Source organism: Antedon bifida, chromosome 9, assembly GCF_963402885.1.
Source record: "Antedon bifida chromosome 9, ecAntBifi1.1, whole genome shotgun sequence".
Taxonomy (NCBI): domain Eukaryota; kingdom Metazoa; phylum Echinodermata; class Crinoidea; order Comatulida; family Antedonidae; genus Antedon; species Antedon bifida.
This window is the reverse complement of record NC_136234.1, coordinates 6049880-6068328: the sequence shown is the minus strand read 5'-3', so window position 1 is coordinate 6068328 and position 18449 is coordinate 6049880. Positions and strand designations below refer to the sequence as shown.

General features: G+C 31.2%; 1 protein-coding gene across 2 annotated transcripts in view; it reads left to right on the top strand.

The window, feature by feature from the left end:
• The window catches only part of LOC144851656 (uncharacterized), a 44639-nt gene that overhangs the window by 8641 nt on the left and 17549 nt on the right, over positions 1-18449 (top strand). For both annotated transcript variants that reach the window (XM_078709223.1, XM_078709222.1), the window contains exons 9-17: positions 666-785; positions 1255-1364; positions 1515-1596; positions 1698-1770; positions 2843-2906; positions 3342-3452; positions 3775-3982; positions 4173-4304; positions 4453-4591. In XM_078709223.1, the coding sequence (XP_078565349.1) occupies positions 666-785; positions 1255-1364; positions 1515-1596; positions 1698-1770; positions 2843-2906; positions 3342-3452; positions 3775-3982; positions 4173-4304; positions 4453-4591 (1039 nt within the window). The remainder of the gene's footprint in view (positions 1-665; positions 786-1254; positions 1365-1514; positions 1597-1697; positions 1771-2842; positions 2907-3341; positions 3453-3774; positions 3983-4172; positions 4305-4452; positions 4592-18449) is intronic.

The window sequence follows — 18449 nt, the reverse complement described above, 5'->3', positions numbered from 1 at the left end:
TTTGAATGAATATTAACATGGAAATCAATAATAGATTCAGGTTTTTTCCCCAAAAAGTTTGCATAATCATATACAGTATACATACAGTATTACCACTGCTTCACACCTAACAATCGCTTGGGATGTTAATTCATTGTGCACATACAGAGACAATGAGACGTATTTCATTGCTCAATTCCTTGACAAAGTTTTGGCAGATTCTAAGTCCAGGGAACAATTTAATGAATGCATAGGTTCGTAGGTTGTCACAAATGAAAAGCTCCTAAGTATGTTAGTTTGAGGTAATCTAGGAAATTTTTGCACAGCCTGCACACAGCGCCAGAGGCCCCTGGTTTTGCACTCTAAGGTGCCCTCCAGTGCTGAGTAGTTTCATTGGACTGCTGGGGTCTGAGCTCTGGAGCCTCTGGATTTAGCCAGTGAGCGCTCATAGCTGTTATGCCACAGCCCGCACATTATTATGTAAATCTGAGCGCAGTCATAAAAAATTGAAGAGAATGTATAGGTTTTTAGGGTTTACGCACAAAAGCACTAACAACATTATCTACAATAATAATAATGGTTTTTGTAAATAAAGTCAGCAGCTAAACCTTTCTTGAGATTCTCAATACCTTAAAGAGTATTCGGAAAAGTATAACTTGACTGTATGTAGTATGATTCATTTTTAGCATGACACGACAAAAAGGACAAAGAAACAAAAAGAAGCAAATATTGCCAAGAAAAGGGAATTGGACCAACTTCATGACCAAGTCTTGATCAGTGAAAACCAGTTGTCAGACATTCGAAAGGTATAAACTACTTCAATGCTCATCTATGTTTTGTCATATTGTTAAGAAAAGTATATAATTCTAAACTACCTCGTGTAAAGCACTGTCTGCACTCAAACTTTATGTGATGTGCCCATATATGGACATGATGATGTCATATCACTACCATATTTGAGCATATTACTACCATATTTGGGCACATCACACTTTTTTTGTCAAACTAGTTTGATAGTGTAGACAGAGCTTTATACCAATTAATACATTTGTTTAAATTTCGCTTTTGTGTATATGTATTAATCGTTCATGCAAGATTTTGAAGAATAACTTTTATGTAACATTGAAACAAAAAAATAAATAGAAGCTACTAACATTTAATTTCATTTTTTTGAGAGCACACATATGTATCTATACCATTCTATTTCAATCAATATAATATTTTATGAGGAGATTATTTTTTATGTTTTAAGATATGTTTTTTTTTATTTCAAAGACTGTAAGGCGCTATGAAACATCTAGGTTACGTTTGGAGGGTCAGGAAGAAGAGTTAACAATTCAATTAAATAAAGAACTTAAAGAAAATGAAGATCTGGTTCAAAAGGGGTAAATTCATGATGATGATTCGTCTTCTAATCTTGACATCATGATCAACATTCATCAACAATACAACATTGACATTCATGCTATGGTATAATTTTATCATCATGACATTATTTCGTTGTCTATTTTATCTTTATTTTATCCTTTTTTTAGGGAGGATCTTGCTAATATGCAACTGAAATTAACAAACAAATATGAAAGAAATAAACTGGAGCATAATGAAAACATGAAACAGGTTTGTCTGTCTGTCTGTGATATCTTTCATTCATTCATTTCAGAAATCTATATTTACTGTTTTAGCTTACTGAGTACAAGAATGTATTTATTTTTTTATAGTTGCAATCAGAAATCACCCAGACAAAAGTTGGATATGACAAGTTAGATGAGGAATGGAAAGACTTGCGTGTAGGTGAGTTACCAAATTAAAAAGAATAAGAAAATAAATAAAAAGTTTTGAGTATTAAATACACATGTGTGCTTTTCAATGTGTACTACAGTAGAGTGTATGCAATGGGTCATATTTACCTATCATATCATAGTATACCTGTGTGACCCAACAGTGTCTTAATAGTGTATCTCCTGAATAGCAGTTTGTTGTAGTGTTAAAACATATATTGCCTATAATCCTTTGTCTCCTTATAATAGTGATGTCCCTTGAACAGAGGTATCCCACAAAAATAGTACTTCAATTTATATTCAGATACAGTAGAACCTTCATTTTACGTACGGTTAAATTGACCCCAAATACGTAGAGATCGTACCTATAAAGGCTACCGTGTTTGCCTACTTTACTGTACAGCTTGCAGGTGGTCACTAGCTAGGCCTTGCCTACTAGACTATTCAGGCCAGGCTAGCAGGCCTAGCAAGATGTGAGGCCTAACTAGAAAAGTACAGTATATACAGCCTGTGCGTTTAAATAAAGTGTTATAAATAAAATATCAATGTTCTTGTATTTTCTATCAATAAAAACAGTCGCTGCTGTAGGGGGAATGCACGTGTGTAGCTTGTCCCACACAGCAGAATTCCTCACACAGCCATGGCTTTGTTTGTTGTTAAATTGCGCCCTCAATGTAAGAAAATGATGACGTCATCGGTTATTTTAAGCGTACGTAAAATCAGGGTACGTAAAATACAGGTTCTACTGTATATTGTCCCCTTGACAATTGACAATAAATATATATTTTTTATTCAAATGAAACAATTAGATGAAAACCGTCAGTAAGTTGAAAATGTCCCTTGAACAGGGTATCCCACAAAAATAGTAGATCAAGTTTGGCTAACATAACTAACACATTTTATTATCTACCAGCAAGACTCTGCTGCATACTGTCATGTTTTGTTTTCAATCACACTCTTGGCTGGTGAGAAGATATAAAACAGGTCATTATGCCAAATCTGTGCCATATTTTTCTCGTCAAGATATGTAAACATCTAAATAAAACTATTATGATATACTGTATTATCTTTATTCTTATAACCAGATGAAGCGACTGCCTCTGATATTCAAAAGAGAGAAGGCGTCAAAGTTAAAGAATTGGATGACGCGTGAGTTTGATTAAATTAATGTTGAATTAAATTAATGTCTGTATGAATGAATATCAAGAATATTGAATTAAATTACATACAATATTTCAAGCTAGAAAGGGAACACCATCGAGACACAATAAAGTGTCCCCTTAATAGAATAAAATTTGCCATAGTGTAAAAACCTATATTACCCATTGTTTGTTTCACAGGGTACCTCCTTAATAGGGGAGTCCCATAAGACATTCTAAAGCCTTGTCCACACTATCAAACTTTGATGATGATGTCATATCACTACCATATTTGGGCATTTCACTACCATATTTGGGACACTTTTTTTGTCTAACTAGTTTGATAGTGTAGACAGAGCTTTATGTAGTTAATTTTAATGCATGTATAAAAACCAACCTACTATCATCCCTTCTGAATGACCAATTCATGGGTTTTTTTTTTCAGATTACAAAGCAAAAAATCTGAATTAATGACGAAAGCAAATGAGACAGCAAGAATGAAGCAAGAGAATGACGTAATGGAAATGCAAATGAAACAATTAGATGAAAACCATCAGTAAGTTGGGAAAATGATGACACTAGTGTAAAGGTACTTTCACATTGGGCCCGGATTCGGTCCAGTGCTCTGAGGAAAAATTGTATGATTTTAGAAAAAAAATGGCCTCTTGATCCATCGCTACAAATTTGGAGCCCGAATCGGGTACGGATTCAAATTGTACGGGTGTATGCTTTACCACAGAATCCATTTTCCATAATATTTTCCTCAGGGCACCGGACTGAATCCAGGCGCAATGTGAAAGCACCTTAAGCCTTTAGATAGCTTTCTAATCCTTCCATTTTATACCTATTGGTTTTAAAAATACCTTTTTGTACCACAGGATTACAATTCAACTGCTACAGAAGCAAATCGAGGATTTTCGAAATCAACTTGCGAAAGAAAGAAAAGAACGCTTTGACCTTCAGGAAAAACGTGATGCACTCAGCCGTGAAGTTGAAGATTTTCGCTCAGGTTTTAACAAATTTATGCATAATATCAACGAAAGAATGGACAAAGCAAAGACCGATCACAGAGATCTGAAAAATGAGGTGCATATACATACAATTGTCAAATACCGTAAAGCTCTGTCTACACTATTAAATTAGTTTGACAAAAAAAGTGTGATGTTCCCTGAAAAAATAATTTTTTTTTAATAATCTTCATTTTTCATTTTTTGGGGGATAATACATCTTTAAACTTGGATTGATTTTTATTGTTTAAGTTTTATTTTATTTACAGGCGATTCAGCTTAAGAAAAATATTGGACAGGATGAAATAGATATGGAAACACTGGGATCAGAATTACATACATCAGAGAATGCATTTGGTGAGATGAAGTCACAACTTGAAAATGTTATTGGTCACTTACAGGTAAGATTCTTATCAAAACAAATCTCGATCTTATTGACCATTCAAATTATTGACCATTCCAATTACTGACCATTCCAATTATTGAAATAAGAAGAAACTCATTAAGTTAAGTTTTTAATTTGACCTTTTAATTTGTTTTTACAATCAGGGAGAGATTGAAGAACTAGAAAACCAACTAGCAGAAAAGATACATACTATTGAAGAAAGGACACCAGCATATGAGAAACTGGAAAATACATATATGGAAGAAGTTAAGGAATATGAAGCTAAGAAGAAGAACATTGTCAGTAAGTACAAACAACTATAAAGAAGATCACAGTAGCATCATTTATGTGCACCTCCAACACATTTTAAAGACATTTTATTTATCAGTTTGTTGGCACAAAATAGATTTTTTAGCAACATTGAAACTACTCAGCTTGTAAAATAATGTGTTTGTAATTGAAGGTGTTACTGTGATCATTTTCATACTAGCAAACAGGCCATTCTGTCTGTATGTGCTTCATATTATAACAATACTCTTTAAAATAATAACCTTTGAACTTTGGTGTTTGTAGTTAAGTGATGTACAGACTGAGTCTTTTAAATTGTTTTTGAAGCTGTATTCTGTAAATGAAAAAAAAAACTTTAAAAAAAACAACAAATAAACAATATCTTTTTTAGCTAAAAAAACATATATGGTCTACTACATGATCTTTATTTGAAGCTTGTACTTTTACTGACGTTGTTGCAGTGCTTACAAAATCAGTAAGAAAAAATGAGAAATTATTCAGAAAAACAACAATTACAATAAAAGAAAATGGCAAAAAATGTTAAATATATAGCAGTAATTGAAACCATATGTTTACTTTAGTATCTTACAATAAAAATAGGAAAAATTAAAAGAAAGGGTATAATGTACATAGATGGAACAAAGGAACTCAAACTTGCATTTAAGAGGAAGACCGACCTTATTTTATCCTGCTCCTAAACCCATTTAACCTGTTTTTCCACAACAAATATCCATCATAAAACGTTATAGGAAACGTTTCAAGTTTTGTGTTATTATCAACACCAAACTCATAAATTATAGTGAAGTTTCCTGTTTTTTTGAATTAGTATGTTTTGATAGCTTGTGTTGTGTTTGATATCAGATAGGATGTGGTTACCTTATAGTGGTCAACCATGTGCCAAGGGGAGGTGTACATTGTTTTAAATCCCTTGTATAACTGCGTCATATTGGTTACCAACCTATTGCCCACTGCCTGTACAAATCTTTCCTAGAATTGCCTTTACCTTTAATGACGTAATTTCAACTCATATGCATATTCTAATAATAGATAGTAATTATTATAAGTTGGGATATTGTTTACAAAGTGTACTGACCATTTTCAATACAATTATTTCAGAGTTGGAGAAAACATCTAACTAAACTTGCTATAACTCCTTTGCACAAAGTTTCTTCGTATTAGGTAAAATAATAGTCATACTATTAAATTAACCCATTGCTAGTGTACAGTAATTAGGGAATAAAGAATTGTTTGACTTTAAGTGGGCAGAATGGTAGTGTTTTGCTGCAGCTGTTTCCGAGGAAGTATGTACTGTAAATCTAGACACTATAAGTTGTCAATGTCATATGGGATTTTGACTGTTTTATGTTCTATTCAAACATTAGTCAAAAAACTGTCTTTTTTTTTTAAAGATAGACCACATAATGTAAATTTGGATACATTCTCAGAATATGAATTTATTGAAGATATGGATGATTAAATTCATTATTTGAAGGTGGTGTGGGAAGACAATGTAATTTCTGTAGGTCATCTAAATGTCATAGTTTAAGCTTTTGTTTTTTTCACTATAAAGTTATCATCTATTATTATAAGCTCTTTAACTCCAACTACGGTTTACGGCTTCTTCCTTGGCCTTATCTGTGGCTAATACAGATACACTTTATTGGCTTTAAGTTCTAGTAAACTTGTTTAGGATTTAGCTTTGTTTTTTGGTATCTTAAATCTTCAACGAAATTAAGAATATAATACAAAAATATTAGAAACTTTTACAGTACTGTGCCATAGATAGAGTGATTAACAAAATGTATTTAATAGAAAATTAAAGGGAGCAATATATAGCGGTGTATTGAATCAGAGAAGTGAGTTATCTACCAGCAAATATTAAGACTTGCCAAGTGTAGATGACCTTAGGGGCAAGAAAAAGGATATGTGGGATCATTCTAATACTAGTTAACAATAACAAATAATAATCCTTGTATATCGGAACTCCCCAAGATGCAATAAAAAATGATCTTGTTTAATAATCGCATAAATAAAGAGATCCAATTTGCATAGCTATTTTTATTAGAATTATTACAGATGACCAGAAAATAAATAGGATAATGACATTGCAAACAAAGAGTTCATGTCGTGCTGCTCATGTGCACATGTTTTTGAGCGTGCATAGAGGAGTCACTTGACGTGTCATGAAAAAACGAAAAGCTACCTTGCTGTGTTTTTTAACGCTCATTGGAAACCCAGAAGGACTTTTCATGGTGTGTAGGTCATTGCTTTGGGTTTACAATAATTTTAGGCCAAATCATAATTTTGATAGTTTGTATGTATTTTCGTACTTTAAGTATTTATCTACATTTCAATGGTTGTCCATAGCTGGACCAAATTCACATAGTAATCACCTTCCTTATCACTTGAGGACCATGTAATGATAAAGAATAATAACATGTTTAAGAGTATAGTAAGATCTGATAGAATATATAATAATACATCTACATCTGACCGATTCAACTCAGCTAATTTAGTGGTTTTGAAAGACTGCAAGATGCAGTTATTTTCAACAAGTTGTTAAACATAGTTGATGAATGTGTGGGCAGTTGGCAATCAGCAAAGCATCCATCAGCCCCAAAGCTCGTAATTTTATTTCATGCAAGAGTGATTACCCGAGATGCTTTAAAGTACAATATACAATCACTTCCATGATACAATGAATGTTACAGCAAAACATTACATGAGTGAGGTAAGATCTTTGGCATGATTTACCAGTCTAAAATGTTGCCTTTCGCATGTTCAAAGCTCTGTCTACACTATCAAACTTTATGTGACAACAAAATGTGATGTGCCCATATATATGGACATGATGATGTCATATCACTACCATATTTAAGCATATCACTACAATATTTGGTTCACACTTTTTTTGTCAAACTAGTTTGATAGTGTAGACAGAGCTTAAAAAATGAACAATCAAATTAATCAGATGGAACATCAAATCACAACAAATTTAGGAATTGGAAAGCTTAGCTGCATAAATTTGACCACCCACTGCATATGTGACAAACAAAAGATTCTGCCTATAATAAAAAGAAGATGATAATGATGATATTTTGCCTTGGTTAGTCATTGCGTTGGGTGTTGGGTTTGATGACAATTAGACATGATTTGTTTTGATAAACAAGCTTTTAATGGTTGGTTATATTGTTTACATACCAGCTTAACAGGTAACTGGAACTTGTGAGATGATTAGTACATTTAATTGTTATGACGATAAAGATTGACGTGAGGTGGATGTAATGTGACACTGTGTGATGGATATCATGTCCTAGTTTCCAATTGGTGATCTCAATAATGCATTTTTGATGCATCATACAAGAAATATTATTAGTATACAAATAATGCACAAGTCAGAGTGCGTTAGTGGAGATGTGGCGCACTCGAGGGTATTTACAATGGTGCGACATGCACGAGGCACAGTATCATGCAAGTGCATGATAGTGAAAAAATAAAGAGCGCACACATGACTCATTTCAGAGCGTCTGATTGGCTACATCCTTGAACCCACGTTATAATTGCTTTTAATTTAATATTCCTATCATTATCTTCATTATCATCATAATCATCATCAAAATTATTATCATCATTATCATCAACATTATTATCATCATCAACATTATCATCTTCATCATCATTATCATCATTATCATCAACATTATCATCATTATTATCATCATCATCAACATCATAATCAACATTATCATCATCATCAGTACCACCACCATCATCATTATTATCTTCATCATTATCATCATTATCTTCATCATTATCATCATCATCAATATCATCATCATCATTATCATCATCATCATCCTCATACATGGCAAAATAGCAAGTATGTTGCTTGCTTTGTTTGTTTTTTTGCACGATAACGTCCGCAATTTTCAAGTTGTCGTCCTAAATTGATTTTTTAAGAAAATCGATATCTTGATTTAATGTCATAAAAGCTTATTAAAATATCAGGTTATTAATATTATATCTGCATCTTCAATATGAGATGAAAATATTAAATACTCTCTGTTGCTACTGCGTTTGTTCATCCGCATTGATCATATTCTTAAATTTTTCCTCAAATGTTGCTGCAGCCTCATTTTCAACTGTTTCTGTTTTTAGAGAGAATGATACAAAATATGGTAACTTAATGTAATGTTTAAGAATTGTTACAAGTGTTGCAGTTTCTCTTAACCGTTTCTGTTCTAGTAGAATTGTTTGTGGTAAGCAACAATGTTCCTTAATGTCATAGTTCAAGTCTGATAGTCATTAGTTGGTTCCTCACAAAACTATTGTCAATTTTTGACATCCTTTCGTTTTCTCTTTATTTTGTACTTCAATTTCATCTATTACCACAGATATTATTGTATTGCCTTCCTTGTTCACTAAATTAATATTATGTCTGGCAATCCTACTTCAATATTAGTTTGTTATGGTCCATATCCTTCTGAAATAACCATCTTCTTTATAGCAATTCATTCTGTAGTTATTGTCTTGCATGAACTTGACATATGTAATATACTGCTTTTTTTACTTCATTTTACAGACCACCAGCAAAATGTTAACCAGACACACTGAACTGTACTATGTAAATTTAATCTGTGTTAATGATTTAATAGTAGTAATAAGTTAACTTTAGATTATTCGTTTATTCACAGTAGTTGATTAACGCACTATACTGTAAAGTAAACTTTCAAAAACTGCTTTAGGATGGATGGCTTATTGATTTTCTGAAATAGATTATTAAACGCTAGAATATAAAATGTATTACGACAGGTGTGTGGCGAAGATTCCTTATGTGAAGAACATGTATGCCCTTGGTCAATACTAGATTACTGTACAAGTTTTCTTGTTTTTTTAAGTGGGATTATAGGTATATAAACCTAATGTATAAAATAACCAAAAAACGATGTAATACATTTTTGTGATAAAATTCAAATCTTTTATTTGAAAGAGTAGTTTTATAATAATGGCTCAATCTCAATACTTTCAGTGCTTGCTATTCTTTTCATACCTGAGTTTATTATCATTTTTCTTTGGCTTTTTATCTGAAATTCTCTATAGCTTGAATATGATGAGTCATCATCATTCAATTGTTAGTTTCCACCCCCAATTTATCCCACCCTTTATACTAACAAGCCATTGTATAGTAACCCTTGATCCTGTGCATTTGTTCTCCAAAATAACAATTAAAAAAGTAGATACTGTAGTTGCTCTAGATACCCTTTTATTTTGAACTCAATTTTTACAAAAGTTGAATGATTCCAAAATTGAATGCTCAACCCTAAGGATCAAAGTATATCGAAACATCAATAAACTCAACAATTCTTTTCAGAACTACACACATTGCCATGCCAACCTTCAAACAATAATAATAATATAACAATATATATAATATATGAATCGTAACAAAAAGTTTCCATTTAAGCCAACATCAATTACTCATGAGGCGCGTTTGTGGTTTTAAACACTTTTTGTGAGTCATTATGATAAACTAACAATAGGCCTTTTTACAACAAACATTTGTTTTTCAATGAATGCATCTGATAAAAGAACAACTCTTTATTGATAAAAGACATCTATTTACAGAGGAAAGTTTTGTTCTACGGAATAATAGTTAAGAGATGGGCGCCAAATTCTATTGTTTGGAGGATTGTATTTGTAAAAATCAGGTCCGTTAAAAATGAGGAAAAAGCTTAAAGTTTCAAGAGTCTTTGATATAAATAAGTGTTAAAATGGTTTTGTCGTTTAGATAAATAGATTTTATCATAAATACTGTATAAATTTTTATATGGAATACGTAGTAGAGGTTTTACTTTTTTTCAGTGCTTCCATTTATCCTCAACTAGCTGTAATAGTATTTTTGACTTCAAATTTATTTAAACCCAATAGCTTTTACATACTCTTATTACACAATTAAAGAATAGGTTTTCCTCAACTGATAAATTATAAACTGCTCTTTTAACTGCTATCAGGGCGTTATAATACTGTACAGTATGTAACTTTTGATTTGTTACAAAAGTTGGGACAGGCTTTCACGGTCTGTACCTTGATTGTTTTGATGGTTTCTGGGTCCAGGTGATGACCTATTGATATGACCTACCTTGTTCCTTGAAAAGATTTAAACCTATTAATATTATCCTACAAGTTTTTTTCAGGGATGTTATATTTTCGTGTGATTAAATCTTTGATACAGCTCTAATCCCTATTTCAACTTGTTCCTGTGTGTGTATTAGGTTTTAGTTTTGGCTTTGATCCTATTGTTATCCAGGATATGTAACCAGTCTGTTAAAGTAATTAACTCAAGAGCCATATGCTTTAAAAACACTTCTATATACAAACATTTGACAAACACTTTCCTATTCAAACATTTCATGAAAAGTTTCCTTTTCTGAATGAAAAGAAAGAAATACTTTATCGGGGATAATAGCGATTGGAATAATGATAAATGCAGTATCATTGTTTGTATTGTGTTTATTATCTAAATGCAAAGAAATTCAAAGACTTCCTAGCATTAAAATATTGAAGAAGATCAAAGAGTGCAAAAAGTTTCCCTGGCAACTGAGAATAAATAAATAAATATTATGCTTCTGCTGCATAGTGCCGAATAAACCGATTATTTAAAAAATGTAATTTTTATATGGATTGCATTTCTGCTCAATTTTTGCTCCAAAATAACCGTTTAAATCAGTTGGTAATAATCGTTAGAATTACCCAAAATGTTAATTTATTCACATTGTTTTTAACCGGTTATTTTTATGCAGCAGAAACAGGGCCTACAAGAATCAGATCAAGTCTCTTTTAACGCTGAGTTATTTACTCTAGACCCTGCCTTTATAATACATAACTTGCAAACATAAGGTTATTTTATGTTATTTACCATTATTAATAGTTTTATGATCACGGAAGAAAAGGAGAAAATACATTCAAATTTAATTGAATTTGCTAGTTTTAAAATTCTCTCCTCAACCAGCATGAAATCTAGTATGAAATCTACCAAATTGCTAGTTTGGTGAATTTTGAGCCCTAAGTTATTTACTGTAAACACTGCCTTTATACAAAACGGTCAAGAAGACACTACTTTAAAAGGTTATTCAGAGTTTTCTTTCTCTCTTTCACTCTAACAACTTCCTCACTGTCTATTAAAATATTGTTTTTAAACTATCTTGGCAGATGATAAAAAAGGAAGAAAAACACTGTACTGTAAAACCAAAGCTACTTTTCCTTGTGGAATTACTTTAGTTATAAAAACTGGTTTTTTTTGTTCAAGGCCTAGTATCATGTGCTTTTGGCAATAGATAATAGAATATTATGTCAGGTTTTCTTGAAGAACCATGTAATTTGGCTGGAGTTCTATGTTTACCAGTTCTGTTAAACCTTAAAGAGGTAATCTTGTTCAAGTGGTTTGGCCTGCATGTCCTTATTTCCTTTTCAAACAATCTTCGAAACAATCGCAATATGGTACCATGTTACAATACATAAGGAAGTGTTTTTAAAATGAAACTGTAAACATGCCCTTTATCACTGTTGTTTAAATAAAGTACATTTTAAGGTTAGGTGTTATTGTTTTTTCGCACTCTTTTATACCAAAAATCTATAACTGAATGCTTATAAGAGGCCACAGATTTCAACCCAAATAGAAAACATGTTCTTGTAAAACAAACATTAACCTTCTGTTGATGAACTGTGTAGAATATTATTACATCACGTTCGACACTTAGTACTGTTTAGATACAGTATTAGTTTGTTTGTTTTATACAGTATCATAGTAGATGCCAGAAATCTTTTCAATATTAACATTTAATACGTGGATTATAGTACCATGAATTCCATCTTTTCTATTATTTATCTGAACCTAACCTGAGTACAATACTCTAAATATATATATTTTGTCTTTCGAATTTAACCATAGTTCATCAATTATTATAAATGAGCAGATTGTATTTACCAGGCATTATCTTTGTACCTCCAGGCGCTTACGATATTTACTTAATCAAATTGGATTTCTTTAAATTGCTTCCGTAATCCTTCTATTTACCCTTTTCTGTTTAATTAGGGTATTTTTTTTCTTCTACCGTATCTTTCAAATCTTCCAACTATGTATTATTATTAAGATATTGACAGCGAATTTGTTTGATTCTTTTCTGCCTTAATTTTATACAATAAATTATAAAAACATGTTGGCAAAATTGTTATTTGTTTCAGTTTTGAAATAGAGTATGCTTAATTAATAATAGTTTTCTAATTACAGTGAAGGAGGAATGGATTAACGTTATTTGATGCACTGAATTGTAGGGCCCACACAGAGAGAGAAATACGCATACACTTTATACCATGCCTATTTAAATTAATTTAACATACTAAATGAGGTTTAAGCCATTACACCCCCTGATGTACACATCATGATGCATGTTAACAATTTGTAGCTTAAACAGAATCTTACAATATCTTATAGGCCTCAATATCTGATCTTATACTCAATATAAAGTAGCTCTTTTTGGGTCAATTTTACACTGAATTTGATTTATTGTTGTACAATATTTAATTACATTGATGGTACAATTTAGGATTGCCCATAATACATAAAAAAAATGTAAAACAAATTTGTCAAGGAATTAATATACATTTAGAAAAATGCATCTATAAAGCCTTGGTAAAGCCTGGTAAAATGTAATATACAGTATCAGTTATTTATAATAACTGGCCCGTATTAATTATTTTGTATACAATTACTGTATATCCAATCTTCACCAGCTTATTGTAAGGTTTTTTAAAAAATATTATTTATGTATAAACAATTACACTTGGACATCATATGTTTAATATTTTATAACACCTGGTTTATGATAATTATATTTTTGACAGATGGTGAGTTTCCCAGATGTTTAAGCTTTGCTTTTTAAGATGTAACAATTACAAATAATTGTTAATTAGTAGATAGTATGTGATGAACAATCCTGGGGTCTATGACAGACGTTTCAACAAACTTAGCTTCTAATTTAAACAATGACAAATCATTTAAACAAATAAAATCAAATGAAATGGTAGGTGAGCAAGACAAATATACAAATTCACACACGAGTTAACTGAGTCGCTTACTACAAAAGACCTGATAGATAACAATGCGCAAAGATAACACGCGATAACACAAAGTGATTACGCTCCGCACTCGTGATTCACGCACCAGATACACCTCACTCAAAGCCGACGCACAACCGGCCTTGTGAGACTGATTTACACGATCCAATGAAGTTTTGCAGTTTATCCACTCACCCTATTTATCGAGGGTTATTCGACTTATTGCTCAATGAAGCGTGTCATCTGCTTTGTCATACTTTTGATCAATGAGAGTTTCACAGTACGGTTGAATAATCGCGGATAGCTTCGCATTTCTGTCAAATCTGGCCTCGTAAATATTAGTTTTTGTCGGTGGATAGTTTATTTAAGTGATGCAATGGAAATATAAATAAACCCACTGAATTGATTTGATGATGTTCACCAATTATTGTCATATTGTGAGATTTGAATAATACTGTACATATGCTTGCTTCCCACCTATACTTTGTTTTTCTAATTTCCATGGTCTTTCTAGCTTCTCTGCTTGATATAAATGTAGGTTTGTTGTCATGATTAAAACTTGTTAAAGTTATCATATTATACTATAGTTTGTTTGAAATGCTTATTTAATATTTCTCTATACTTTTTACCATATTGATTTTGAGTAAAATTGTAATTAAATTATTGTATGGTTCTTTAATTGAGTACCAAATCAGTCTAATAAAAACGTAAACTTATTGAATTTGGATTTATTTTTCTTGCATGTAATTTTGTGCAAGTTAGATTAAATTGGCGTCGGGCGTGTTCAAAATCCATTCCAAATTTTCTCAGAAAGCACGGTATTACTAACTATATTTAGCAATGTCTGTTTTCTGTTGATTTATTTATGATGTTTTTGCAATATTGTTATCTATAATTTAACATGTTTTTGAGGTATATAATAATATTTTTAAAACAAATCTGAATTATAATAATGTAATGTTAAACATCGGCTGATGAAAGAAAAACGTGATAAAAACCAAAGTCAATGTAGCGTAGAATGACATCAGTACATTGTATAACCTTCAAACAATTTATGCAATAGTTTGAAAAAATGGTTTATAATGTGCTTTATATACTCACGCGTGGGGAAAGGGTGGCTTAAGTCGTAATCGCATTGAACTTACCGTGACGGTGGTCGTAAAACTCACCGAGCCAAGAAAGTCTTTGTACGGACAGTTGTTAACATTTTCCTTCCTGAGATCCAGATAAGATTTTCAATAAAAAGTTGAGTGCGGTTGCGGATTTAGAGTTCGTCCCAAGGTACTTTTAAAGGAATTGAAAGTAAATTTATTATTGTTCAAACAATTTATTTTCCAACGGCCAAATATGAAAATAAGAGATGGAATTTTAAAAAAATCATTGAACATAAACTTTCTCTTGATGAAAGTTTGTTGTACTATTTGTGATTGGGTAAACAGTTTGAAGGTTTACCCTCTACAGTTTAAGCAATAATATACAAAAGAGAGCGTTTAAATGTTGATTATAAATGTTGCACAATTGGTTTTTCTATTTTAAGCATCCATACAAATGGGGTATCAAAACTACAGTTAAAAACCACCCTATAGTAACTGATAAAAGGGGCAAACACACAGCAATGAATTTTAATACATGTGCCTCTTTATATTTCAATTTCCACATGATTGTTATACTGTACATGGTACTGAATTATATATTTATTAATAGCCATGCCAAAGCTGTAAAATGATGATATCTACAAAATTTAATATTAAAATAGAAGTTATTGATTGTCATAGAAAACTCAAGTTACAGTTTTGACGCATATTGATGTATGTGGGATGATATCAAGCATTCCAAGAAATACCTATTAATTTATTCATTAATGTATCAATTATTCATTTGCTTTTCATTCGTTTCCTAATCCGGTCATTCACTCATAATTTGTTCATTTATTTTTTTCAATGATAGATATTCATTCATTTGCTTATCTCTTCATTCTATCCCTGTTTTCCCTTTCATTTCTCTATTTCCTTGATTAATTTAAATCTTCAATTATTTCCACATTCGTTTATTCTTACTCTTTTCATAAATTTACCTTCTGTGTTGCCAAATTTAAATTGCTAGATTAGAGTACTATTAAAATCAAAATTTGGAATTTATCTTTTAGATGAAACTTTTTGATTACCATATTTAAGCATCACTACCATATTTGTGCACATCACACATTTTTGTCAAATTAATTTGATAGTGTAGACAGAGCTTTACACATACAATATATTTCCTTGATATTTTCAAAGATACCTCAGTCTTTTGACACAAAGCTTGCAGAATAAATACATTTATGCATGACCATCATGCACCTTATTGTATGACTACAAATCTGTTATTCCTCAGCAGACCACCAGAATGAATACATCACCAGATATGCATTAACTGGTCTAAATACCAAATGCACACTCTGCTGGTGTAATGTATATCGTGGCTTGTTGATGTTGAAACTTAAAACGTTCTCATTGTGAAGGCTAAATGAACTTTTAGCATACAATAATATTACCATGTAAGTTGTTTTCCCAAAAAATTGTAGTATAATTTTTAAACCAACTATTTTTTTAAACACCGGATCTCCGAATTTAAGCAAAAACTTATATTAACATAAATAACAATAATAATTTTCTTTTTAGATATTCTATAGGTCTGCATCGAACTTCTATAATAATAGATTATTGTATTTTTGATAGCAAATTATACCAATTGTATTTATTACATCATAAAATTGTTAAATTATCATATGCAAATAATCATAGTTTACATATTTTAATTTGATTCTTAGAAAATGTCTTGTGTATATACAGTATCTTAATTTACTTTTGCCTTTTAAATTTACATTGCCGATGTGTAATGTACTTTTGCTTTGAATAAAAACACAGTCATATTTTCTTAGGTTTATATATTATATGAATAATAAAAACACAAAAAGAGGAATTATATTATGTTTTATAAAAATGAAACTGTTTTTCTAGGCTCAATATCCATCATCAAAGAATACTGTTTCAAGATAATTTTTAAAAACCAAACTGCTCTTCTTTACAGTATTAAAACTAATACGATATGACACACGTCCATTTATGCAATCAAATGATATAAAAGTATGAGTTCCTTTTTTAACATAATGTGTAACAAATAAAAAATAATTGAAAATTTATATTGATTTTGAACGTCTGATCACGACGTGCATATGACTCTTTAGCTGTGAAACTGAGGCCTTTTGAAGGATAGCTAGGAGAAGAGGTATCTCTTGTCACCTATTAGTGTAAAGAGTACACAGTATATTGACGACGAGATATTGATTCAGAACTAAGCAATCGTAATACTAAGCTAACTTGTGGTAATATTAGAATTCAGAATGTTTTGTAACTAGACAAGAATATTTAAGCGTACATCCAGCAATGAATTAAATCACAAATTATAGCTAGTTAATAATAATAATTGTCTTTTGTATAGCGCCTAACCAAAATAAATTTTCTCTAAGACCACAAGGTTTGAACTAGGTAGAAATTACATCATTTCATATGCTATGCAAAAGAGATGGTTTTTCAGCATTATGCTGGACATGTGAGAACAATCAGATTTGAACCCATGACTTTATATTGCTTCAAGTCTACAATACCACTACAAAGGATAAAAAGGATAAAAGTCTGTATGTTTTAATATAGAAAAAAATAGATTTGTATTCTGTATAATACAGTTTCACCAGAGCCATGATCAGTTAAAGTATAGTGATGAGGATCTTTATACAGTACTTCAAAATGCAAATAATATCGTGGTGATAGGAGTAGGGAAGGATTACATAAAGAACAATTATTTCTTGTTTAGTATATAAAACATAAAAGTAGATTAAGTTTTGACTCTTGACATGATCTGTAAAGTGTCACTTGAAGCTATTGTGCGGTTTATGAGCCTGTGGACTAAAAGATTTTGGACTATAATTCCAGCATTGAACTGCACACTATGCATAGATATGGACTCCTCAATATACTATGTCATGATTGAAGATGATTAGCCATAAATTAATGCCAATTTTTGTGCAAGTGACAGTTAATTCACACTTTGCGAATGTCATTAATGGTGAATGACACTAAATTCCCCTTTGCTCTATGACTTACATCATTTCAGTTTACTGTACCTAAACGATTTCCTCGTTATCAGATCAATTCAAATAACTGCTGCGGATCGATTACATCTTCGACTCAATTCAACACAAGTGGCTATTTACTAGTATCTAGAGTAGTTTTAATTTGAATACATTATTATTAACTAAAAGAGAAAAAAATATCATTCTTAAAGGTACTAATTATTAAAATTGCTTTCATTCAGGGTCGATTCTTCACTAACATTTTTTGTTTTCCTTTTTATAATACAGTTAGATCTACATTTAACGTTTCGTAAGGGACCAAAAATGTGTGGTCCGTAAAATCCAAGTTCATATTAAATTTACCCCCACCGCCTCCACCCAACAAATACTAGATTCTATAGCTAAGGCTGTAGTAATATTTTGTGTACAGCTACTGTAGGCCTAGATAAGACCACCGACCAAAATAAAACTGGATAAACCAATTTTAAAAAATTTAAAAGGAAAAAATGTAGACTTTAGCATAATAACAAATCATCCTGCCCAAAACAGAAAATATGGAAACAAATCGTGGAAAGAGTAATGTTAGAATGACGGGAAAACGTTTCAAAAGGGTGAGTAGGCATAGAAACGCACAAACTTTTAATGAAT